Here is a 24,442-nt window from a genome sequence, read left to right as displayed (position 1 = left end):
GGGAATTAGGGACTTGGTGTATGAAGACCGTTCACTCCCTTGGCCGAAAGGCCATTCCTTCTATTCTACAGTACATGATTTGCAAGTCAGGTTAGATCAAATACTATATTTATCCTCATTGCAGTCTCTAGTGCAATAGATGAAATACTAGGACAGGAACCTATTTCACAATAGCCAACTACAAATGAACATGGACAGTAGAGAAGACAGCACAAAACGATTCCAACTGCCAATCTCAAAGCACCTTGTTGGAAGAATGGGCTTCCAGATAGAGGCTGGGAAATGGCATAAGATACTATTTCAGAGGAAATAATAGGACAACTTCCAAAGCACTAGCAGAATGGGAAGACTAAGACGGTGATCAAACTGCCAGCCTTCACTGTGCACAGCATTCAAAAAGCAAACCATGGGTTGGCCGTTATTTTATTTACGAACTCTTTTTTAAAAGGATTGCAGGCCACATTTTGGCACTGCAGACTTGAAATGGAAAACCAGAGCTAGAGGCTTTCTTGTACAATGGAAGGTTTTATTTATTTAACTATGCCCACAATCAGTCTGCAAAGCTGGGTTTGACGACTACCTGAACACTAATGGTCCAGATATCAATTTTTTAATTAATTTCAAAGTCACTGACACATCATTGTAATGCGAATTTCGTGAAAACTACAGAACGGATTTAGTTTTAGTTGTATACCACGTTTGCTATAAATCCCTTCAGGGCTTATTTTTGTAGCTGAGAGCGAAGATTTGTATGGGAGTTAACATTGGGAATGCTGCTTTTCTGACACTCCCACATTTAATATTTCCCCCCTTTGTGCATTTCCCTAATACTCAGAAAGTTTAAAAAGCTAAAATGGTGTCTTCAAGTGTTGTACAAATCTGTAAAACTGTGCCAAAGTTATCAGCAAATCAAACATTGTTTTTACGATACTTCCCCATTTAGCATTGCCCACTTTCTCATATCTGAATGAAACCTGCAATGGACACATTTACATTTCATGCAGATTCATTAAAGATCTCCAAAGATATTAGCAGAAGAAATCGTTTTTGCTAACCTGAATTAATCTGCATTAAACCTACCAAAGCCACAGAAAATAAACATGAGAAATGTCTGCAGAATTTCAGGTGGAATTGTCAAATGATACCAGTTATTAGCAAATGAACATGTTTTTGATACCACCCTTTTAGAAGTGTCCCTTCATTCATGAATCTGCACAGATTGAAACATATAAAGAGCAAAGTAAACATGCTAAGCGTTTGCCAGATTTTGGGCAAATTCGTCAAACAGCGCTAAAGTGATGGACAAATAAAAAATACAACATTCCAACTTTCTCAGGGAAACTATGCATTTAGTCAAGCATATTGCATTAATATCAATTACAAAATATGAAGAGAGTCTCGGTCATTTAATGACCTTGTGAAGAGGGTGAAGTCGGGTGGAAATCATCCTTCAGTCTGTATGTTTACCGTGAAATGTTTTTTCTCATTTGAAACAAGATTCATGTAAAGTGGCGTAGGTCTCTATTGCCTGCTTTCAGCTACCACCAGCCAGGATTATTTTCCCTGTAACTTGGCGCTGACCCAATATTCTATCAAAAATATCTCATGGACACATGAAGAACAAAGCTTGCCCAACTTTTACTTCCAAAAGTCATCATTTATTTTTGGCTTGCTCCGCCTTGTTACCCGCGAGATAATCGTGTTCCCACAATTTTGCAAGTCACGTACAAACTCAATGAAGACCAATAATAATGTTATCCTTCATACAGTCCAGCAGAGAGGTCCTGCATGTGGATGCAGAATGTAATTTCAGATTTTACTATTAACTACAGCTTCTATTTTGTATGCCTCTCCACATTATGCAACACTTTTGCAGCACCCCAGATGTAAAGAAATAAGCTAACAAATTTAGTCCAGTTCATGCTGGTTTCTAGCATCTGTCAGTTTAAGTATCTGTGGTTATGTTTAAAGTAAACTTTGATGTATGTTGTATGTGTTTTAGCAAACTTTCTAACTACATAGGTTGTTCTACTGTACCACGAAAGATTCTACAAAATCAAAAGAGTAGTAAAACCTTTGATAATGTAGCTAAGACACTTTTATGATCATTGCATGATCCTGCTTTCTCTCAGTTATTGTACAACACAAACAAATGATGGACGGAATGCTGAATAAATCATACATTCACCCCCAGTCGAGAGCTGGGTTAAATCCATTGTTATTTTGCTCACCATGCCACCACAATTTAGATCCAGCCATATGCAAATCAGTCTTGACCCTGTGCCTCATGGGAACAGTCCAGACCGAACTGCCAAGCCAGGTCCTCCCTGGACTGGAAATAGGCATCCTGGGACCGGTTTCTGGGTATTACTCTTCAATAGCCAGGCTAGCTTGAATCCAGTGGCACCGTGAACAAGGGACTAACGTGTGGGCATACCGATCCCATTTAGGGTGAAAAATGCTATGCAAACAAATGATGGACGGAATGCAGTTTTTGCATTTCTCTCCATTATCAGCATTTAGTCTGGGTTCTTTATTTCTTGCATTAGGGATAGTGCTTCAACCAATACCAATGTGCTTTCCATAGCTGTTCACTTTTGCTTCACTAGTCACAATTGAGCTCAAATAGAAGGGCTTCTTTCCAGAAATGTTCTTGTCATGTATACTGTCCCAATTCTACTCTCACCGCCTTCATTCTTGCATTCCAGCATTCAATACTCAACCCATTTTTTCAAAATGTATTCCCTCGGGTTCCGATCTAACCACCCACCCGTTGGGAACCCCGGCATCTCTAAGCTCGCAATCAACTCAAACAGAAAAGTCAGTACACATTACCTTGGAACTAGACATGGCAAAATTCTACACAGCACAAAAGAAAAGAGATTTTAAAAAATGGGATGATAGTGTCAGGAGCAGAAGAAATGTGCTATCATCAGAAACATGTATGTGTGGGGTCGATATACTCCCTATAGCACAGTATCCTCTGTTTTCTTGCAAGCCATTCTGAGTTTAGACAAGCCACTTGAGCCAGTCCGACTTGGCAGTCTAACACAATTTGAATTCTGTTCAGATTCTGGAAGCTAGCCCCAACCTGTACCAGGTAACCTGTATTGACCCAAAACTGTTATGCTTCCCAACATACATGTTGCTGCTCCAACTTTTTAAGATGAAGGCATTATTGGTATAGTTCTCATCCAAGTGCCAGTTATGCACCCAGCATTCAGTAAGGACTCCCAAATTGAATTACAGAGGGGCACCTTCTACTCTCGCAGAAATAATTGGAAATGTCTTGTTCACTGTAAAGGCCATTTGACGCTGGCTATAAAAGAGCCTGCTAGAAAAGTCAGATACAACCCATCAGAAGATTGAACGACTCAGATGACTATCCATCATGGATCTATAAGGAAGCGGTTTAACGCTCAATGATCGAATGCATGGTAAAGCTGTCTCCACTCCCCCTTTCCTTGACGCTTTGGATATCTGTTAGGAACTTACTGAAATCCACACATAAGAAAACAAACCCCATTGCATCTGCATCTCAAAATACGCACCAACGTTCATCAGCATATCGATAGGTTTCAAAAGACAATTTAAGTACATTTGTAATCAACTTTGTTTTGCAGAGGCAAATACAAGTAGCCTTTACTACGGACAACATTCTTGAGATTCCCTATGGAGTCCACTTGATATATAGCAATCGTAATTGTTGGTAGCATGCAACTTGCATTTATGCATTGATTGGCAACTTGCTGAATTAAAAAAGATTTTTGTAAATACATGTACAGGTTTGTGTTTTATTTTACTTAACTTTCTACAAAGTATATTGTAGGTACAAGTATAGTGATGTTAGCCTCTTCCACAAGAAGAATAAGAAACAGACATACCCAATTGCTGGAACAGGAGCGCTACGCTTGTGCCTGTTACTGGAAGACTATGGTGCAATGGCGTCTGTATCAGCTGCCGATCGCCTGCTCCCAAGGAAAATAGTTTCTATAAAAAGTAGCACGAGAGAAAGAAAGACATACTTTGCTCAAATGAATTTCAAGGAAGACATGCACTCTGCACAGCATTCTCTGGGACAATCGACTGTCTTTTTTTTTTTTAGTTAAACAATAAAATAGGTTCTTCATACAGTAGTAAAGAAGCAACACGTGAATAATGAAGCTGGCTTGAAGTCAACAAAAAACAATTCATTTAAAGAATTAGAGTACAATATGTATACATAATAATGCTTAGGGGTTTATATACTGTCTATGAATGTGTCCTCCCAATAGATACAGCTGTAATGAAGATCTAATGATATCTTAGGACAAGAGATGCTATCATTGTAAGTATAATGGATGACAGTAGACAGATTCTATGCTAAAGAGCTCAGGCAGGAATCATTGCAGTAGAGTAAGACTACATAATCTATGGATAGCAATAAAAGCAATAAAGAAGGCAAGCACATTAGAAGGCTATCAACACTATGTTAATTGCTGTGACTGGCAGCAAGAGATACTACAGGACTGCACTGACATCATTGTACAAGGGTCTCCTTCTTTCCATTGCATTCCTGACAGCGTGTCCATGCTGTCAACAGTCACTACCATCTAAAGAGGGCATTACCTCCAGTTTAAGGATTTCTTCCTCATAACACTCAGATCATTGCCCCTGCTCCCTAGCACAAGGAGACGTAAGTCAGTTTCCACCATGGAAATATTACAGAGATGATGTAGCTGCTAACATTTTGCCAGTGGACCGACTATCTTCTATCCCCTCTTGACATGCTCTTGGTCAGTAATAAAATAAAGGCCACAAAAGTCTACCTGAGGCCACTTCTTACAAGAGAGTATCTACAGCAAACAAAGATGAAGGAAAGCTGTCAAATTCCATTTGAAGAACTTGGGTAAGTATTTCTCGATTCCATAGAACTCTCTTTAATTTAAGCACGTCCTCACAGTAAGTGGTGGTGTAGTTGATCTTCCTGCACTGAGAACATTTCACTGTGTAAATAAATTAAGTAATCTGCAAAGTTTTTGTTAATCCTGCCACGATTACTCACTTCAGCCCCGTGATTCAGAAACTGATGATATCACTTATAATACGGTTATCACGTCGCCAAGCCATGCCAGTAATTTGCTGGCCTTGTAGCCCTCACTGTATTGCTTAGTTGTAAGTGCTCCTCAATATATATTTTTTATAAATGTTTTTATTTTTCGTTGTAGATAACAAAAACTTACAATCATCATACCAATAACCTCAGGTGCATAAAGTACAATCTTTAAGGACAGCGTATCATCAACACCAATGTTTCCCAAGGGAGACAGCAAATATTGCTGAAATTCGGTGAGACCCGGTATATCCCGGCCCAAGAGCAAGGACAGCTTAGTGTGCTCCAGTCTATTTAGGACCTCCATATGCAATGGCATTAGCATAATCAGCTGATGATGATGTGGACTTACGTGTATTGTCAAACAGATCTAGCCCATAGTAATTTCTCCATGCACCCCGTAATTTATGGAATTTTCGGGGGCAATATATGTAGTAGGTTCAGCTGCCATGTAGAGGTCTGCCCCCTCCTCCACTCCTGTATCGTGGGAACCTCCTCCACACCCCACCATCTAACCATGTGTTGCCTGGCCACTGCCAGACCCAATGAGACAAATAGCAGCTGGGCCCTGTTGGCATCAACCTCACTCGTGATCCCCAGGAGGACAAAACCGGGGTCAACCGGTAGTGATACCTCCAAAATCATCCTCGGCTTCCTGACGATTGCCCCCCAATAGACTTGTATAGCGGGGCATGCCCATATCATGTGGTAGAAGTAACCCTTGACTTCCCTAGATTTAAGGCAGGATGGTGTCTCTACCCTACCCATCTTGTGAAGTTTCTCCCTATCATTGTATATTCTATGTAGGATTTTATATTGGATGAGGCGCAGTCTGCCTTTAATGCCTACCTCTCTAGGGTGCATTATGCCAGTCTCCAAGTCAACATCCTCCAAGGTTCCTAGGTCCCGCTCAATCTTTCTAAGATTGTCTGGCATATTATTGTTTATCGATTGATAAGTAATAGAAACCACTTTTTCTACCAGCTCCTCTTCTAGCAGTCTCCCCTCCAGTGGTGCGTATTCAGTTATATTCGTGCACAATACACCCTCTGCCTGCCAGTGTGGCGTAGCTGTGTATATTTAAACAATTGGGAACAGTGAAGCCCGTACTCTACACTGAGTGTGGACCAGGGTTTAGATTTGCTCCTTTCCAAAATGTCACCTATCGTGGAAATTCCCAGCTGGCCCCACGCCCCAAATCCTTTTAATTTATGCAGTTCTTTAAACCACTACCCTTCCCAAAGTGGCGTAGCCTTCGTGATCCTATGTGTCCACCCTATTAGTCTTGTTGCTCTGTTCCACGTCTCCAGGGTAACTTGTGTCGTTGGCAATAGTTTGGAAGTTCTGAGAATACACAAAAGGGGCCCCCTGTAAGCGATACGGGCAGACGTCAGGGGAAAAGTACTCTACTAAAGGGAAAAGCCTACCCTAATAAATTGAACAGTGGCCCAAGACGGGTCCCAACAGGATAAGTAACCCACAACATGGAGCTCACCTGAGGGTCATAGAGGTCACACGGTACACAGAAGGTATTATAGAAACGTATAAAAATCTTTATTTTCTTTTTTCCATATTTTTTCTATTTCATCAAAACCAACTTATTGAAAAGAGTGTAATGTTCTGATACATTGATTAATAAAGTTTTAAAACATATTCTAATAAATATTATATATATTCAACATCGTCACCCCACAACACCTCTCAAGCACCACATCCTCTCATATCTTTCATTCACAACCAGACATTCAACAAAAAAGATAACACATTCCTCAACGTAATCCCCAGAGTGACACAGTAAATAATGGGATCCTGGAAGATCTTCGTGGCCAGTTGCCAAGTTGTTAGACACAGGATCCAGAACACACGTAAAGCCAACGCGCGTTTCGGTGCTCAGCCTAGATGAACAGGCGCACCTTCATCAGGGCTCTCACGTCGAGGTAGTGGGGGACACAACACCTAAGCCAAAAAAATCACATTTTTAGAATGTACACCACTATACACCGTGTCACCATCTCAGTTTCTCTCATTTGTTTTTATACATATGATAAATTATAGACAATATAAGCTAGAAAGAACAATAATAGTTAATCAATTATAAACAACATCAGCTAGAGAGAACAATATTAGTTCATACAATGTTGATCCTATGATCTACTAAATTAAAAAATAAACCCAAATTTAGGTGAGCTCCAATGCTGAAGTGATAAGGTATTTCGATCGTACTGTTACGAACTTAGCATTTAATGCCTGAACGAAATTCCTGGGATCCAAAACATCACATACATACCTAGTGTCGGCAATCACTCTAGTCATTTGTCACTTAAAATTATCTAAATACTCCAGAAGGCATGATTCAGAGAAATAGCGGGAAAGGAGAGAAAGAAGAGAGGTTCTTTAGTAAAACAAAATCCATTTACCTCTCGTCCTATTTAGTCAAACTTGTTAGTTTCCACAGTCTTAGAGGATGAGGCAAAAACACTCTCGAAGGCAATAACAGGTTACACAGTATTGGTCCGGTAGCGCCTGGTTGAAATGAGGAAAGAACATCCCCGAATGGAAAATTTCAAAACATGTTCTAGACAAGCGCAACATTTTTTCAAGCCTATCTCAATCGAGCCAACGGAGCAACCTCTTTTTCAGTTCCATAACTTACCCGCTCTGAAAGAGTCAATGTAGCCACGTTTAAAATATCAAGTTTTCGATCTGTACTTCAGACTCAGCGAGAAGACCCGTCCCTAGTTTCACCTAAAAGGTTGAAAAGACATCAATCAACCTCAAGCCAAATGCGCTTCAACGAACAAGTTTCCGAGTAACACACAGGGCTTCAATACAGCGCCTCGTTATTCCCCTCGTCTCTTCTCCCAGTTAATACTTTAATTGCGCACGATGAGCTGTCCCCGCCTTCTCGGTCTAAGCGTGGAGCGAGCAATTATCCGGGGCGGTCTTAGTTCGGAAAATAAAACAGATAGCAAAACGTACCAACACATTGTAGGCACCTCTGATTCTGCTCCCTTCACGACCGTCCAAGTCGGCGGTTCCGCGGGCTATCCCACATGTGCTCTATAACACAATAAACAGAGCACGAAGCGTTACAAGTAAGCCCGGCAGGGTGTAATCACCTATAAGTCTTAATAAACGGGATATGCTACGCCTTAGCAAATCCGGGCCACTACGCATAAGGTAATTATTTAGCAGCGGAAACCCGCGGCTTTCCGACGCTTGACTGCTGCGAGCACCGGTTACCGCCGAGAGGAACCCCGTATACGCTGATCGATCGTCTGTTACGAGGTAAGAGGGCTCCCCTGTAGGGATGTGACTCAGGGTTTGAGGAATCCCCTAGCTGTTAAAATCGTCCTGACCTTATGCGTAGTGGCCCGGATTTGCTAAGGCGTAGCATATCCCGTTTATTAAGACTTATAGGTGATTACACCCTGCCGGGCTTACTTGTAACGCTTCGTGCTCTGTTCATTGTGGTATAGAGCACATGTGGGATAGCCCGCGGCTCCGGATAATTGCTCGCTCCACGCTTAGACCGAGAAGGCGGGGACAGCTCATCGTGCGCAATTAAAGTATTAACTGGGAGAAGAGACGAGGGGAATAACGAGGCGCTGTATTGAAGCCCTGTGTGTTACTCGGAAACTTGTTCGTTGAAGCGCATTTGGCTTGAGGTTGATTGATGTCTTTTCAACCTTTTAGGTGAAACTAGGGACGGGTCTTCTCGCTGAGTCTGAAGTACAGATCGAAAACTTGATATTTTAAACGTGGCTACATTGACTCTTTCAGAGCGGGTAAGTTATGGAACTGAAAAAGAGGTTGCTCCGTTGGCTCGATTGAGATAGGCTTGAAAAAATGTTGCGCTTGTCTAGAACATGTTTTGAAATTTTCCATTCAGGGATGTTCTTTCCTCATTTCAACCAGGCGCTACCGGACCAATACTGTGTAACCTGTTATTGCCTTCGAGAGTGTTTTTGTCTCATCCTCTAAGACTGTGGAAACTAACAAGTTTGACAAAATAGGACGAGCGGTAAATGGATTTTGTTTTACTAAAGAACCTCTCTTCTTTCTCTCCTTTCCCGCTATTTCTCTGAATCATGCCTTCTGGAGTATTTAGATAATTTTAAGTGACAAATGACTAGAGTGATTGCCGACACTAGGTATGTATGTGATGTTTTGGATCCCAGGAATTTCCTTCAGGCATTAAATGCTAAGTTCGTAACAGTACGATCGAAATACCTTATCACTTCAGCATTGGAGCTCACCTAAATTTGGGTTTATTTTTGAATTTAGTAGATCATAGGATCAACATTGTATGAACTAATATTGTTCTCTCTAGCTGATGTTGTTTATAATTGATTAACTATTATTGTTCTTTCTAGCTGATGTTGTTTATAATTTATCATATGTATAAAAACAAATGAGAAACTGAGATGGTGACACGGTCCATAGTGGTGTACATTCTAAAAATTTGATTATGTCTTCTGTTAATAATAGATCGAATACGGACTATTTTGGCTTAGTTGTTGTGTCCCCCACTACCTCGACGTGAGAGCCCTGATGAAGGTGCGCCTGTTCATCTAGGCTGAGCACCGAAACGCGCGTTGGCTTTACGTGTGTTCTGGATCCTGTGTCTAACAACTTGGCAACTGGCCACGAAGATCTTCCAGGATCCCATTATTTACTGTGTCACTCTGGGATTACGTTGACGAATGTGTTATCTTTTTTGTTGATTGTCTGGATGTGAATGAAAGATTTGAGAGGATGTGGTGCTTGAGAGGTGTTGTGGGGTGACGATGTTGAATATATATAATATTTATTAGAATATGTTTTAAAACTTTATTAATCAATGTATCAGAACATTACACTCTTTTCAATACGTTGGTTTTGATTAAATAGAAAAAATATGGAAAAAAGAAAATAAAGATTTTTATACGTTTCTATAATACCTTCTGTGTACCGTGTGCCCTCTCTATGACCCTCAGGTGAGCTCCATGTTGTGGGTTACTTATCCTGTTGGGACCCGTCTTGGGCCACTGTTCAATTTATTAGGGTAGGCTTTTCCCTTTAGTAGAATAGTTTGGAAGTTCCCTTACCACCATAGAGGTAGTGTAGCTGTGTGTGGGGTGCCATTAATTCTCTCTCAAGCCTATATGTAGGACAATCTTGTGCCCGGTTTAACCACCCATTAATAACAATTAGATGTGCAGCTTAGTAATAAGCCTCTATGTCTGGCAGCGCGATCCTACCATTGTAGGGGTTGCGCTGTAATGTTTTAATGCTATTCTAGGGAAGCCTCCCTGCCACGGTAGGGGCCAGATATCCTCCAGTCTGGTGAACACCATCCATGGGAGCGGGTGGTACTTATTTTGGAGAGTATAAAGTAATTGTGGTAAAGTAATGCCTTTTAAAAATAGCAGCCCTCCGCTGCAAAGAGAGGGGGAGTTCCCTCCACCTCTCTGCGTCTTGTTTAAATGTTTGCACTATTTTCCCGAGGTTATGTAGTCTACATACCCCTCTATGTGGGGTGATAAAAATGCCTAGGTATTGAAATCCTTCAGGAACCTCTTTTAAGTCTTCAGGTCAAGGCAGCCGCGACGGGGTCTCGCCGGTGCACTAGAGCATTGATATATTACACTTGACCCGGTACCAAGAGTGCCTCCCATATTCCTCTATGGTGTTGAATAGGACATGGATAGTCTTACCAGGGTTTGTGACATAGAGCAGGATGTCATTGGTGTAGAGGGAAATCTTATTTTCCTCCTCGTGAGTGGGGGCAATCCTGAAACCCCGAATCACTGGATGACACGGATGCCACAGCCCAACGACTCAAGAATGAGAGCAAAGAGAAGTGGAGAGAGGGGGCAACCCTGCCTCGTTCCCCGGCCGATGGGGAAGGCTGAAGACGACACCCCATTTACCCTAACTGTGGCGGTAGACATTGTATAATAGTGGGTGGTAGTCAATATTGCCCAGTATCGACTGAAAGATATACTTTTTGCATAGTACTGTGTAGGACAACTATATAACTTTGGAATACTGGCGAAAAAGCAATGGCTAGAGCTTGTTTGTTGATACTGATGTTATTTATGATGCTTATATTGATTTAAAAAAAAAAAAACAATAAAAAAAATTCTCAATATGTCATTGGCTTAATTTAATTGCCAATGGCTCTAGCCCGAAATTAAAAAAGGGGTGTCACCTAGGCTACTTTAGTCCAATTCATTCAGCCCTCTATTTTGATGACATCCCCTGACACCAGGGAGTGGATATGAACAAGCCCATTTATCCTAAAAGCCTCTACCACAATTGCCATACTGCCTACCAACTCCCAAATAAATACAAACATGACAGAACGGGGAGTGCCCTTCTTGCACCTCAGCACCTACCCATGCCACCCTGTAGGATTACAAACGACTCAGTCTGAATAGGAAGCTGAGTGACTTTTACCCCACTGCACCCATTGTAGAGGACTAGTGTTTGGCCCAATAGCCATTGAAGGCACCCAATGATGATAAGCAAAGAACAGTCCACAACATCTGAAAACCCGCTGGGGTTTAATGGATGCAATTAGAGCTTTCCATGCAGGTCTGTAGGATGCGGTCCCCCTATTCTCTGTCCTGACACTACCCCACCAACAGGCCGCTACCGGCCCCGTCACCGCGTGCACCACACTGCTGAACCCACAGGAATCATCCACTGTGTTAGGAGCTAGAACAGGAGAATCCAATTGGATCACAGGTCAGACTGACTTCTGCAGTCAGATTATGGATTTACCTCGGGTCCTAGAACAGCAACAGCACCGCAACCTTTTTCCCAGTTTCTTTTCTGGCGTCGGGCACTTTTGTCTGTCTGAACCCAACTGCCGTCTTCAGCAAGCAGCACTGCAGGAGTCCAGGGGTACGGGGTCAACGCGTGAAGCTCTCTTCCGATGTGGCCAGTACAGATGCATATTTATTAATAATGAGAACTTGCTATTAATACACTCGAATTACTGCATTCATGCAATTACATCCCCTTCTCTTAAATCAGTGTTTTGGGTCTCTCAAGATAGATTGCATAGCTGAATACGTCTTAATTTTTTTGTTTGTTATAATTCTTATATTTGTAAATATGTCTTATATTGAATGTGTTAATATTTTTTGATTATGTCCGTCAATTATGTGATATGTTTGTGTCAGATATGTTTTTTGTGTTAATCTGTTTGAAGCCCTGAAGAAGTTCTCTGGCTTGTTAGCCGCTGTAGAACGAAATGCGTTGGCTGCTGTTTTTGAAGTGAAATATCATTTGGACTTTTCAAATAAAGAATTGAGAACAAAAGCATTAAGAGACTCACATTTTTCTTTGTTTTGGTGCACTGCTCTATGTGGAAAACCAGTTTGGAATCTGTAAACAGTGGCACCAAAGGGCAACGGGTGCTGAGAAGTGTGCACAGTTTATGTCCGTAATTGGATCACAGTATATATATATATATATATATATATATATATATATATATATATATATATATATATATATATATATATATATATATATATTGTGAGGTGCTTTGCTATAAGCCCGTTGCCTAGGTTTCTTTTTGTGTAAGTTTTCATAACACTGTTAAATGAATTTAGGAAACATACTTGTTATCAAGCGACTATATTTGCATTTAGTGGCCTAAATCTGAGGACGTGTCAGGAGTATTGACTTCGCTTGTGCTTGCTGTGATGAAAGGCCTATGTTTTAAAACCGCTGTCTTCTTAACTTGAAAACATGAGATTATTTAACTTTTTTTAGTTTCTGTTTATTGCTAGGTCCATGGCTTACTGGATTGTTAATTTTACCTTTGCATGTCAGTATTAACTTTTCTTTCTTCTTTTTAAGAACTGATAACTGTAATGTTGATAATTTTAATGATTCGGAGCAATAACAATTTTTGAAATCTGAAATATACCAATGTATTTACATATTTTGTAGTTTTATATCGACCCAAAGAAATTGGAGCGGTTTAAATGAGCATCACTTACATTACACAAGGTCACGTCCTTTGTTTTCTTTTAGGCAGGGGGAGATTAAGTGCCCAAAATCGCAGGATGTTGAGCCGCCGCCGAGACTCGAACCTAGTAAGCAGTTCCGAAGTCGGTAGCTCGGGAGGTAACGCCACATCCTCTATAAATATAGTGACCCAGAGAGGTACCAATGGTATGGGAAGCCAGTGCTGAATAGGTAGGAACAGAATGGCCAGAACCACTGTCTGTTGTCCAGGAGAAATCCCGAAATTGAAAGGTCTTGGCTTCCCTTCTCCAGTGGCCAAAAGTCTCCAAATGGTAAATGTGAACTAACAGGCTGAAATAGCCCAAGTGAGAGAACTGTGGTAACGAAGCACGAGTGAGCGCTGAAACACGGGGAGGCAAATCTCACAGCTACTGTCAACAAAAAACTGCAAGCAGGGCACAAGGAAGTAAATAAGAACATTTTTGGAGCGCATGGATGCAGTGATGAATGATGCTCACAAGTTAGCAAGACACAGATCAAGTTGGTTGTGCATAGAAAAACTTGCAGCATAGCCTTAAAAGTTATAGAAATCATTTGAGTGGGTTAGCTAAGTAAAATAATCCTGAGAACAGGATCTGTTGAAGGAGCTTACACACACGAAGAGGTTAACAAGGTCTAGAAATCAGTCTTCATGTCAGATGAGCAACAGCACACTGAGGAGTAGCCTACGTTCTGAGGTCTGCCTTCTGCTGCTGAAGGAAATGCATTACACACTCAATCAATCAGGATTCTTATGCACGACTACTCACCTGAGGGTCTCAAGGCGCTGGGGGGGAGGAACTGTGGGGGGGAGAGGTGGAGGGGGGCGAGCAACGGTTCAGTTGAAGAGCCAGGTCTTGAGGTTGCTCCTGAATTGTGGCAGTGATGGTTATTGCCAGAGATGCAGAAGCAGGGAGTTCCAGGTCTTCGCAGTGAGGTAGGAGAAGTATCTTCCTCCAGCTGTGGTCTCGCAGATTCGTGGGCTAGTTGGACAGAGTGGAGATGTCTGGTCGAAGTGTAGAAGGAGAGGTAGTGGTTGAGGTATGCAGATCTGGCGTTGTGGAGGGCTTTGTTTGTGTGTGTCAGGGGCTTGAAGGTAATTCTTTTGTTGTTGGGAAGCCAGTGAAGGTCTCTCAGGAGGCTGGTGATGTGGCTGCGGCTTGAGATGTTCAGGATGAGTCTGGCAGAGGAGTTCTGGATGTTCTGCAGTTTCTGGGTGGTGCCGGCATAGAGTGCGTTGGCATAGACGAGTCTGCAGCTGATGAGCGCATGGGTGACCATTTTCCTGGACTCTGTGCGGATCCACTTCAAGATCTTACAAAGCAGGTGGAGCATGTGAAAGCAGCAGAAGGAAACGTTTTGATTTCGAAGCCACCGACATCATCTGCGGCGTACCCCAGAATCATCACTCAGCCCAACCCTGTTCAACGTCTACATGGCCCCCTCGCACAAGTGGCCCGCCAAGACGACCTGAACATCACCTCCTATGCCGACGACACCCAGCCCATCCTCTCCCTCACCAAGGACCCACACACCGCCAAAACCAACCTCCAGGAGGGAATGAAGGCCGTCGCTGGGTGGATGAGGAGCAGCCATCTGAAACTGAACTCGGACAAGACGGAGGTCCTCATCCTAGGTCCCACCCCTTCTGCGTGGGACGACTCCTGGTGGCCGACCGCACTGAGAGCAGCTCCAACACCCATGGACCACGCACGCAACCTAGGATTCATCCTGGACTCCTCCCTCACCATGTCAAAGCAGGTCAACGCCATCTCCTCCTCCTGCTACAGCACCCTCCGCATGCTTCACAGGATCTACAAGTGGATCTCGACCGAAACAAGAAGAACAGTGACCCAAGCCCTCGTCAGCAGCAGGCTGGACTACGGCAACACACTCTACGCAGGAATTCCGGCCAAACACCTGCGACGACTACAACGCATCCAAAACGCCTCCGCCCGACTGATCGTCAACGTCCCCCGCCGCAGCCACATCACCTCCCACCTAAGAGACCTGCACTGCCTCCCCGTCAACAAGAGGATCACCTTCAAGCTCCTCATGCACGCGCACAAAGCACTCCACAACACCGGACCAGCCTACCTGAACAACAGACTCAACTTCCACACCCCCACCCACCAGCTCCGCTCCGCCAGCCTCGCCCTAGCCGCCATCCCGCGCATCCAACGAACAACCTCCGGTGGCAGATCCTTCTCCTTCCTCGCCGCCAAGACCTGGAACACCCTCCCCACCCATTTGCGGCAGACCCAAGACCTGCTCACCTTCAGAAGGCTCCTCAAGACTCTTCAAAGAGTAGCAGCACCCCCACCCCCACGCGCCTTGAGACCCTCACGGGTTAGTAGCGCGCTTTACACGTTGATTTATTGATTGATTGATTTGGCGTTCATTGAGAGCGAGGAGTCCAGGATGATGCCAAGGTTTCGTGTGTGGTCTGTGGGTGCAGGGGTTGTTCCGACAGCTGCGGGCCACCAGTAGTCTTCACAGGTGGAGAGGGCGGAGCCCAGGATGAGGACTTTAATCTTGTCTGAGTCAAGCTTGAGGCAGCTGTCCTTCATGACCTGCATGACGTGTTCCTAGGCCAGCCTTCTCCTGCTTAAGGAGGCAGTATTTGGAGAACCATGTTCGATTTTGAGGTTAGCCAAAGGAGGCACAGCTCATGAGGAAATATGGCTCTAATCTCAGCCTTTTTCAAGGGAATTACAGTACATCCGAGGAGTAGGCAGGATTCTGATTATAGCTTTCTCTCTCAAAGTAAATACATCTCACCCAGAAGTAAAATAGTTTCACAGATCGGTCTTCTGTTGAAGGAGGCACAACATACCAAGGGGTAGGTAGGGTTCTGAGGCCGGCCTTCGGCTGAAGCAGAGAGCACATGGAGGGGTAGGCAGGATTCTGAGGTTTGCCTTCTCCTGTCACAGTCATACACCATAGGGTTAAACAAGTTCCGATCTCAGTCTTTTCTTGCCAAAGCTGATACAGAGAGGCATGATTGTGATCTTAGACTTTTCCTGTCAAAGTAGGTACAGCACACTGGATGGTAGAAAGGTTTAAAAGATTAGCCTTAAATCGACAAAGGAATTTCAGCACTCCAAGGTGTAGGCAGGGTTTGGAGGTTAGCCTTCCCCTGTCGATGGAGTTTCAGCACTACAAGGGGTAGGCCGGGTGTTGGAGGTTAGCCTTCCCGTTGATGGAGTTTCAGCACTCTAAGGGGTCCGCAGGGTTTAGAGGTTAGCCTTCCCCTGTCGAAGGAGTTTCAGCACTCCAAGGGGTCCGCAGGGTTTAGAGGTTAGCCTTCCCCTGTCGAAGGAGTTTCAGCACTCCAGGGGGTAGGCCGGGTGTTGGAGGTTAGCCTTCCCGTTGATGGAGTTTCAGCACTCCAAGGGGTCCGCAGGGTTTAGAGGTTAGCCTTCCCCTGTCGAAGGAGTTTCAGCACTCCAAGGGGTCCGCAGGGTTTAGAGGTTAGCCTTCCCCTGTCGAAGGAGTTTCAGCACTCCAAGGGGTAGGCCGGGTGTTGGAGGTTAGCCTTCCCGTTGATGGAGTTTCAGCACTCCAAGGGGTCCGCAGGGTTTACAGGTTAGCCTTCCCCTGTCGAAGGAGTTTCAGCACTCCAAGGGGTAGGCCGGGTGTTGGAGGTTAGCCTTCCCGTTGATGGAGTTTCAGCACTCCAAGGGGTCCGCAGGGTTTAGAGGTTAGCCTTCCCCTGTCGAAGGAGTTTCAGCACTCCAAGGGGTCCGCAGGGTTTAGAGGTTAGCCTTCCCCTGTCGAAGGAGTTTCAGCACTCCAAGGGGTCCGCAGGGTTTAGAGGTTAGCCTTGCCCTGTCGAAGGAGTTTCAGCACTACAAGGGGTATGCAGGGTTTAGAGGTTAGCCTTCCCCTGTCGAAGGAGTTTCAGCACTCCAAGGGGTAGGCCGGGTGTTGGAGGTTAGCCTTCCCGTTGATGGAGTTTCAGCACTCCAAGGGGTCCGCAGGGTTTAGAGGTTAGCCTTCCCCTGTCCAAGGAGTTTCAGTACTACAAGGGGTATGCAGGGTTTAGAGGTTATCCTTCCCCTGTCGAAGGAGTTTCAGCACTGCACGGGGTATGCAGGGTTTAGAGGTCGGCCTTCCCCTGTCGAAGGAGTTTCAGCACTGCACGGGGTATGCAGGGTTTAGAGGTCGGCCTTCCACTGTCGAAGGAGGTCCAGCACATGATGGGGTGAGCAATGTTCTGTAATCGCCCTTCCCCTGTTGAAAGAGGTCCAGCACACAATGGGGTAAGCAGGGTTCCATGGTTCCATGTAAGCCTGCGTCTGCTGAAGAAGGTACCGCACAAGACAGAGTTCTGAGGTCCATATCTTCCAGCAGGAAAACATGAATTGGAGAGTGTCTGGCACTTGCACCAGTTCAAACGAGTTGTTACGGCATTGTATGGAGGCGGGAGGGGGGAGTGGGTGTCGGCACTACCATTATGAAAAGGCCTACTCTCTCTACTGCATTGTTCTGCTAGTGCTGACCTGCGGGCGGTGATAGCACTTTGCTATGGTTTGCTTCGGATTAGATGTATTGTTAAAGAGAACATGGAAAAGACGAGAAAACAATATGTGACAGAGAGCAAACAATTGAAAACAGAGTTCAAGTTTCAAACACAACTTGATTTGTGACTGTGCCTGAAAAGAACAATAATCGCATTACAAGGACTAACCCGCTGACCTCCACGTGGGATGGAATCCTGACTGGTTTTACGCTGCAGGTCACAGGCACGGCAATCTACTTAACTGTGCTCTTTTCCTATCAAACTATTCAAAGAATGTTTTTGTTGCTTTCCACATAAATTAAATAAACTTGAAAAAATAGCCTTTCTTTGCTCCATTTACCTGAGACCCCCCAGCAGCTGAAACAAGGCATGTGAAGAGATTTGCAATGAGATTCTCCAGAGACACGTTGAGACTGTCGACGTACACTGTGTAGATTAAACCAAGACAAGCCTAAAAGAAACAAAAACAGTCATTGTTAAACACCTCGCAAATTGAGAGAATAATAATTATATACCATCAAATCTTTTTTGACTTCCCTTCCATAAAATACTGTTCACATAACAAGAGCCACATGAGTAAATAGATCATTGACTTTTAGAACTCTTGAAAGCTGCCACTGAGGTAATGGTCACCAGCACCACTACAGACGTATATATATATATTTGGCAATGGAGAGCATAGTATGCGGTGAAGGCTTAAAGGTGGAGGAGGTTGGATACTTTTACACAGGGATGTAGCCTTGATATTGCTAATTACATGGTCCTCGGGGTAGGTCGCTATTATTCCACTCTATCTTACTTACAAAGGGGCCACGTGCAACTGACCAAGATCACACTTGCAGCTCACATATTCACTCCTCCTTGAGGTTACATCCCTAGAATCTGGTCTAGAGCGCCCTACGATCCACTCGATCCGCTGTATCAAGGTACCATTCCAAAATTAGAGCTAAAGTCTCTTCCAACTCATTTTGCATTAACTTCAACCAAAATGGAGGCACCCACTGTTCGCATTGGCTTTCAGTGTTTGCACAAACACTCCACTTAAAGAGATGCTGGAATTCTAAGTACTTATGTCGCACCGTGAGGTCTTTTGAGTAAAGAGACTAAGGGACATTATTAAGGATGGAGTACCGGTTCAGTATACAAACCGAGTGTAGGTTGCAGAATAGGAAGGCATGTTTGGTTGCCAAATAATATAAATAGGTGCAACAAACTTCAACTATCCGTTAACACGTGTATTATCGGATGAAACAATACAATCATTTCACCTGTTTCCAAAAAATAGATTTAAGAGGTCCCACTTTCCACAATTCTAAATAAAAGAGAGTCCAATACATGTAGCATTCTAAAACGTTACTCTTAAAGTACGAGTTACTTACCTTCGATAACGATGTATCTGGTAGAGACAATTCTAGCCGCAGATTCCTTAACCTAGAATTATCCCCAGGAGTGATACTGGATCTGGAAAATCTTTTGCCACAGCATCTCCGCGCACCGGGGAACGGCACCACGTGACTCCGCCCTGACGTTGTCCGTGTACGTGACGTCAGCGAGGTCACATACGTCCCACCCGGCTCGCTGACATCAGTTTTCTTCGGAGAACTTTTCCGCGCCACAACGCGAAGCCATCACAAACAAAACTGTGAGAGTATGGGAACAGTGTACGAAAAACTCAGTGAAACAGAAAGGGAAGAAGCGAATGGTGAGGAACAGCACCATTACAGACAGTGCCAGGCACTGTGTCACAGAGAGTCATGGGAGAAAAAGAGCAGAGCACCGCTCCGAGTAGCAACCCTGCAAAGCGAAGGCAACGTCCACCCTGGAAGCAGAAAAACATGTGAAAAACGTCATGGCAGACGGCAGAAAGCCTGCAACCACAATCTAACAGAGAAGGAGTCACAAGCCCGGAACAGACGAGTAACGACAAGGAACCCCAAGACAACACCATCAAGGAGTGTTGCATCCCCTGTAAGAGCGGAGGGCCGAAGCACAGCCAAGAGACCCCAACCCAGAGGACTGCAACCCCGAGGGCTGCAGAGGAGCCAAAAACCCAGCAATGAAAAAGGAAGAGGATTATGAGTAGGCCCCACACTGGCAACCAGGGTGTAGGTATGCAGAAGTACACATGAACCTACCGTCCAACCACCAGAAAGGAAGGAACAAATAAACAGAATGAAGCACCTCGTCAGGAAGGAAGTGAAGAGGGCACTCGCAGAAGACAAGCCACCCGGAGGGAGGCGAGGGCAGAAGACCAAGCTTAGGGTCCTCGCAGAACGGGGAGGAAGGGTGGGTCGTGAAGGAATCTGCGGATAGAATTGTCTCTACCAGATACATCGTTACCGAAGGTAAGTAACTCGTACATCTGATAGAGACTACTAGCCACAGATTCCTTAATGTAAAATAGATACCCTAGCCATACACAAAAAGAGGGTAGAGGGGTTGCGAGAGAACCTCATCAGCTTGGAAGAACACAGGGCCCCAAGAGGGAATGTGTCATGGGAACAGGGAGGAAGGCTTCCTACCAAGCAGAAGTAAGTAAGAACAAGAAGAAGGGAAGGCCACGATACCACAAGCCTACCCAAAGGCAAGAGCATCCGCCAGAAACCCCTGAGGGACAAGCGGCACCAAGAGAGTACACCAAGGGAAGAAAAGAACCACCCGCAAAAAACAAGGAGCAGAGGTGGAAACGGAGACAGAGTTTGAAGCAGGAGAACACACTCACAGCGAAGGGGACAGCTGAACTGGCATCAGCCCTGAGGCAGCAGACTAGGCAGGAACAGCCCGCACAGCTGAGAGCACAGACATGGGAAGGAAGACAGAGTCGAGCAAGCTCCAGCAGAGCAAAGGACAGAAGCACACGGGTACATGCCGAGGTCCACAGATGTGGACCATAACGACCAGGCTTGCGCAGTCGGCAGCTGGTAGAACAAGCCCCAATGAAGGGCCGTCCCAGTGGCACAACCCGGCCCATGAAGAAATATGTAGTACAGACCTAAAGCAGTCAACCAGAACACACAAGAACACTAGGAGTATCCTAGCCCTCCTGGTACCCAAGGCAGAGGACCAGGCCGAAACGTCTGAGAACACAAGGTAGAAACTCCATGACTCGACACCGTAAACGGCATGACAACAGTCGGTCTGGCGATCCAGATGCTGAAGAGGGAAGGCAAACCGTACAGAAGCAGACATCCCGCAGGAACAAGGGACAAAGTGCACGACAGGCGAGCCCCATAGACGAAGGATGAAAAAACCATTGGATACTGAGCAGGACAGAACCTGGAGCAGCGCAAGCCGCGCTAGGACAAAAGAAAAAGAAAGACCGCACCAAGTGGTATACAGCAATGCCAGGAAAGGCAAGGAACCCAAGAGGGTAATCACACCCGCTCAGCTTAGTACCGAGCTATACAATAGCTATAAGTACCCCACCTAGGGTATGACACGTCCCAAAACAAAACATGGGACCACCTCTTAGGGAAAAGACCAGCAGCAGAGGTCAGGAACATAAAGGGCCTGTGGGTAGCACCACAGGTGGCTTACCAAGCAGCCAACAAATACACAGATGGTCCAGTTCTAAGGACCTATACGAATTCACCAACAGCCAAAAAACACATCACAGCTAAAGGGCTGTACCAGCAGCCAACAGTACAGAGGGGCCAACTTAAGGACACTGAAGGCAATCCAAGCCACACAGAACACACAGACGGGCCAACCAAAACACTATGCCCCAAGAGAAAGGTGGGATGAACGCCTCCAATATGGCACCTGCGGACCGACAATCCAAAGCCTAATGAGGGGGAGGACGGAGCCCCGCAAGGAGCCGTTGAATGGCGGAGTCCGCATGGGTGTTGAATTAAAGAATCCCATCAAAAGGCAGGTCAACAAGACGCTCCATAACGTTCTCCGGGAAGATGCCATCCCGCAACCAAGCTTGGCGGCGCAGAGCCACAGAACTCGCCATAGTACGTGTGAGAGAATCAGAAACATCCAGAGCCTAACAGAGAATAAAGGCAGCCAACTCCCGACCATCCAGCACATGGTTCCGCAGATCAGCGCAGGCAGAAGGGAGGAGGGAGGGAGGAGCGAGACAGAAGGGACTCCGCGGAATCCCAAAGGCCGGAGGTAGCCCTGGTCAACACACAGTGTGTTGAGCGCTCGCAAAGCAGCACTAGTGGAAGCTAAGATATTACACCCCCAGGAGTCCAACCACCGGCCCTCCCGTGACAGAGGGAGCAACACTGAAGGCAAGGCAGGAAAAGCAGACTGCAGGACAGGAGCCTGGGCTGAAGAGTGGGAAAAAAGGCAGACTGGATCGTGCGGGGCAGGACGGTGGAGGAGTGGCTGAGGCACTGGATCTCCCGTGGCAGGATGCCCCTAGAAGAGAGTTACGGAGCAAAGCTTCAAATGGAAGAAGCAGCTCCCTTCCACCAGAGCCCTGGTGGAGAACCTCCAACAAATGGTCCGGACGGGGTGCCCATTTGCTAAATGCCAGCGGCCGTGAAAATGGCCCGGGCAAAGGCTACACTCGCCTCCGTAGGGCGTTGCGGGGAGAGAGCAACTCTTCCGTGGGCAAAGGCTGCAGACTAAGAGGCCTGTACCCGAGCCCAGCTGGAGGAAGAAACGGCCAGCCCCTGAAAGATGGAAGACCCATGGACGAGTGAGGGGCCTGAGGGGTCTCCGAAGAAGGCAGAGAAGCCTGCAGGGCAACCAACCGCGAGCTGCGGAAGAGAGGGTCCGGGGGCTGGGGCCACGGAGATGGCGTAGAGCCCTCCCGGAAGAAGCCGGGGAGAAGGCAACGACGCAGCGTTCAGTCTCCGGCGAAGAGGAGACAAGGGTGTGACAAACCTCCGGAGAGGAAGGAACCTTCGGAGATGCGTCGAGGACCCAACGTCAGAACGGCGCCAGCATGTCCTCGATCGGCACCGAAGTGGCCCCCAGGGGTGCTGAGTCAATCTCCACCACCACTTGCTTGACAGGAGAAAGGGGCGGGGTCAGAGCGGCCAATGAACGACGCCAGAGAGGCGCCGGCTCAGCATCCGAAGAGGCAGCCGCCTGCGCTGAGGACTGAAAGAGACTTGAGGAGGCGCCCTGGGTCCCGGCCTCCACCCGTGGCGCCGCGAGGGCCGGGGAGGAAAGCCGACGGTGCCGGAAATACGTTGGCTCGGCCTCCGGTAAGACAGCCGCCTGACCAGAGGACCGAGGGGGACTCGGGGATAAGCCACGAGTCCTGGCGACCTCCTGCAACACCACCGGGAACTCCACGGGGTTTTGCGTCGAGGAAGGGATGCCGTGGGTGAAAGAGGGGAACCCCGGAGGGCCGCACCTCGACAATACCACACCTCCAGAACCTGAAGCCGAGCTCGTCGTCGCCGGGGTCAGAGCCACTGTAAGTCTGCGGAAGTCCCCGCACCTGGCGAGGGATCCATGGACGTCTCAGGAAGAGGAGGGGAGCCCAAAGAAGCCTGCAGAGCCGCAGCGTAGGCCTCCATTTGGGCCCTAGTCACCCCAACACCAGGAACCGGCGGATAGGGTGGCGACGGCCGAGGGTGCACGTCCGTGAGGAACCCGCGCCTTCTGCAGATTGAGGACAAAGCCTCAGTGACAAACTGTAGGACTTACCGGTGACGAGAGACGCCCCTCGGGCAGCGGAGAAGGACGATGCCGCAGTCGGAGTCAGCGGTTTCTGGACCCAACCGAAGTAGGGGACGGACGCGGCGACAAGACCGATCTGGACAAGCAGGCCGCAAGCAATTTCATCCGGCGCTCCAGCTGGGACTTAGGCTTGAGATGCTGACAAGCGTCACAGTCTGTCGAATCATGGTGCTCGCCCAAACAGCACATACAAATAGGGTGAGGGTCCGTCGCCGACAACTGACGTGTACAAGAAGTACACATCTTGAAACCCGAAGCCATTTGCACACTGTTCCCAGCACAGAGGTGCTAAAAGAAGGCCTGAAAACAGGTTAAGGGAAGACGATACGGGTCTGCGTTGCACGCGGAAATGAAGGAAACTGGTGTCCGCGCGCCAGGGTGGGACTTATGTGACCTCGCTCACGTCACGTACGCGGACAACGTCAGTGGAAGAGTCACGTGGTGCCGTCTACCGGCGCACGGAGATGCTGTGGCAAAAGATTATTCGGATCCAGTCTCACGCCTGGGGATAATTCTACGCTAAGGAATCTGCGGCTAGTAGTCTCTATCAGATACTAATTTCACTTTACGAACATCTGCCAGAAGGGGAACGAAAAACCCTACAAACAGAGACTTGCCAAACAAAGAACAACAGACTGTGGCCAATGTAACCGCAGTTGACCATACCGAAGGCTTTACTAATGAGCTGAATTTTTGTTGCTCTGCTAAAATTGGGCATCAGCCTGTCCATACTTGAGGTCAAATCTATATAATTACTTTTTTTTTCCAAGACAGTTTATTAGTTAAAAGGCATTGTGGGCGTGACCAAAACAACTAGCTTGCAATCAATGTAATTTTTTTTATAAATGGGTGATATACTTTGCATCACGAGAAAGGCTGCGATTGCATACACATACTTCGAAGTGAAGGAAAGCAAAGACTATGCGTACATGGTGTGCCAAGTTGCAAAAACATTTTTCCACTGACCTTTGCAAAGTTCTATGGGAAGCTCTGCAACTTCCAGAATGTGCAGTTTTATGTTTTTCTTATACTTACATGAAAATTGTGAATTTTGCTGAAATGTAAGCCACAAAACAAACTAGCATTGTAAAGTACGGCATACTGCAGATCTGGCTTTAGCGAAGACCTTTTAATTTGACCAAAAATAAAAATATATATATATTACA

At 46.0% G+C, this 24,442-nt stretch overlaps 1 protein-coding gene across 5 annotated transcripts in view; it reads right to left on the bottom strand.

Annotated features, from left to right (window-relative positions):
* The window catches only part of SBF2 (SET binding factor 2), a 2,295,537-nt gene that overhangs the window by 1,516,763 nt on the left and 754,332 nt on the right, over positions 1 to 24,442 (bottom strand). For all 5 annotated transcript variants that reach the window (XM_078680952.1, XM_078680953.1, XM_078680956.1 and 2 more), the window contains 2 exons: positions 17,968 to 18,078; positions 3,885 to 3,990 (listed from right to left, as the gene is read on the bottom strand). In XM_078680952.1, coding sequence (XP_078537078.1) covers positions 3,885 to 3,990; positions 17,968 to 18,078 — 217 coding nt within the window. The remainder of the gene's footprint in view (positions 1 to 3,884; positions 3,991 to 17,967; positions 18,079 to 24,442) is intronic.

This window comes from Lissotriton helveticus, chromosome 3_1 (assembly GCF_964261635.1).
Source record: "Lissotriton helveticus chromosome 3_1, aLisHel1.1, whole genome shotgun sequence".
In the NCBI taxonomy this organism is placed as follows: Eukaryota; Metazoa; Chordata; class Amphibia; order Caudata; family Salamandridae; genus Lissotriton; species Lissotriton helveticus.
The sequence above is the reverse complement of the archived record's forward strand: the minus strand, read 5'-3'. Positions and strand labels throughout refer to the sequence as shown.